General features: G+C 40.8%; 1 protein-coding gene across 1 annotated transcript; it reads right to left on the reverse strand.

Moving 5' to 3' along the window:
• Nucleotides 1-316: 316 nt before the first annotated feature.
• LOC110332328 (olfactory receptor 9I1-like) lies at nucleotides 317-1,264 on the reverse strand. Its single transcript, XM_021213497.1, has one exon. The coding sequence runs from the start codon at nucleotides 1,262-1,264 to the stop codon at nucleotides 317-319; it is 948 nt and encodes a 315-aa protein (XP_021069156.1).
• Between the last annotated feature and the right edge of the window lie 77 nt (nucleotides 1,265-1,341).

Raw genomic sequence — 1,341 nt, forward strand, 5'->3', positions numbered from 1 at the left:
AGATTCCCATGAATCTGGAACTATAGGTAACAAACTAATATGGATGCTGGGAATTAAATTTGAGTCCTCTTCACAAGCAGGATACAATCTCAACCAATAAGCCTTCTCTACATTCTCAACAACAAGGAAAAAAATGCATTTGTGTAAGGAAATGATATGAAACATTTATTGCTCAAAATCATAGAGCTAATAAAGTTTTAGAAGCCAAACTTACATTTTCTGCTTCAATATATCAGTGCAATTCTGAGAGCAAAGTCATATATATTAAGAAGATAAAGCAAAGGCCCAACAGATAGGAACTTCAGACTGATGAAGCTTAAGTCTTACTTTCTTGAGAAGCCTTAATTCTTTTGAAAGCTTTCTTCAGAGCCTCCTTCACTTCCTTGTTCCTTAGGCTATAGATCATGGGGTTCAACATAGGGATCACCACAGTATAGAATACAGACACAATCTTGTCTTCCCAGAGTGATTTACCCATGTTACCTTTCAAGTACATAAATATGAGTGTTCCAAAAAAAAGAGCCACTGCAATCATGTGAGATGCACAAGTAGAGAAGGTCTTGGCTTTGGCTCCTGCTGTACGAATCTTAAGAATAGCCCAGATAATGAATAGGTAAGATACAAGAATCACTGAAACACTAGTTGTGATGACCAAAAAAGCCAAAAGGAAGATCACCTGTTCCCGTAACTTGGTCTCACTACAGGCAAGCTTCAGCAGGGGTGGGAGGTCACAAAAAAAGAAATCAACTTGGTTAGATTTACAGAAGGAGATGGAAAAAGTACACCCAGTCCGGACCACAGTATTTACCATTGCACCAGAGTATGCTGCAGCAACCAGCCCCAGACGAGTCTGAGGTGTCATGGCCATGGCATAAAGGAGGGGGTTACATACAGCCACATAGCGGTCATAAGCCATCACGGCCAAAAGGAAACACTCTGTACTAGCATACAAGGTGAAAAAGAAGAACTGCGTAGCACAGCGCTCATAAGTGATGACCATCTTATTATTCCCCAAGGTCTCCAGCAGCTGTGGCACAATAACAGATGAGTAGCAAACATCCAGGAAGGACAGATGACTGAGGAAGAAGTACATGGGTGTTTGGAGCCGAGGGTCACTCTGAATTAGCATGATCATGCCTAGGTTTCCAACAATGGTGATGAGATAAAAGGCCAAAAATGTGAAGAAGAGACCCAACTGTAGCTCTGCCTGAAGCTGGAATCCCATGAGAATAAATTCTGTCAATCTGGTGCCATTGTCTGCCATAAAGCCAAGGTCACCTGAGAAAATAAAATAAGAGTAATAATAAGATATTTTTGGAGATTAGCATGACTACAAACTGC

The sequence above is a fragment of the Mus pahari genome, chromosome 1 (genome assembly GCF_900095145.1).
Source record: "Mus pahari chromosome 1, PAHARI_EIJ_v1.1, whole genome shotgun sequence".
Lineage (NCBI taxonomy): Eukaryota > Metazoa > Chordata > Mammalia > Rodentia > Muridae > Mus > Mus pahari.

Bases quoted from the DNA above. Each gene is read 5' to 3' on its own strand.
- LOC110332328 (XM_021213497.1), bottom strand. From the start codon at position 1,264: ATGGCAGACAATGGCACCAGATTGACAGAATTTATTCTCATGGGATTC.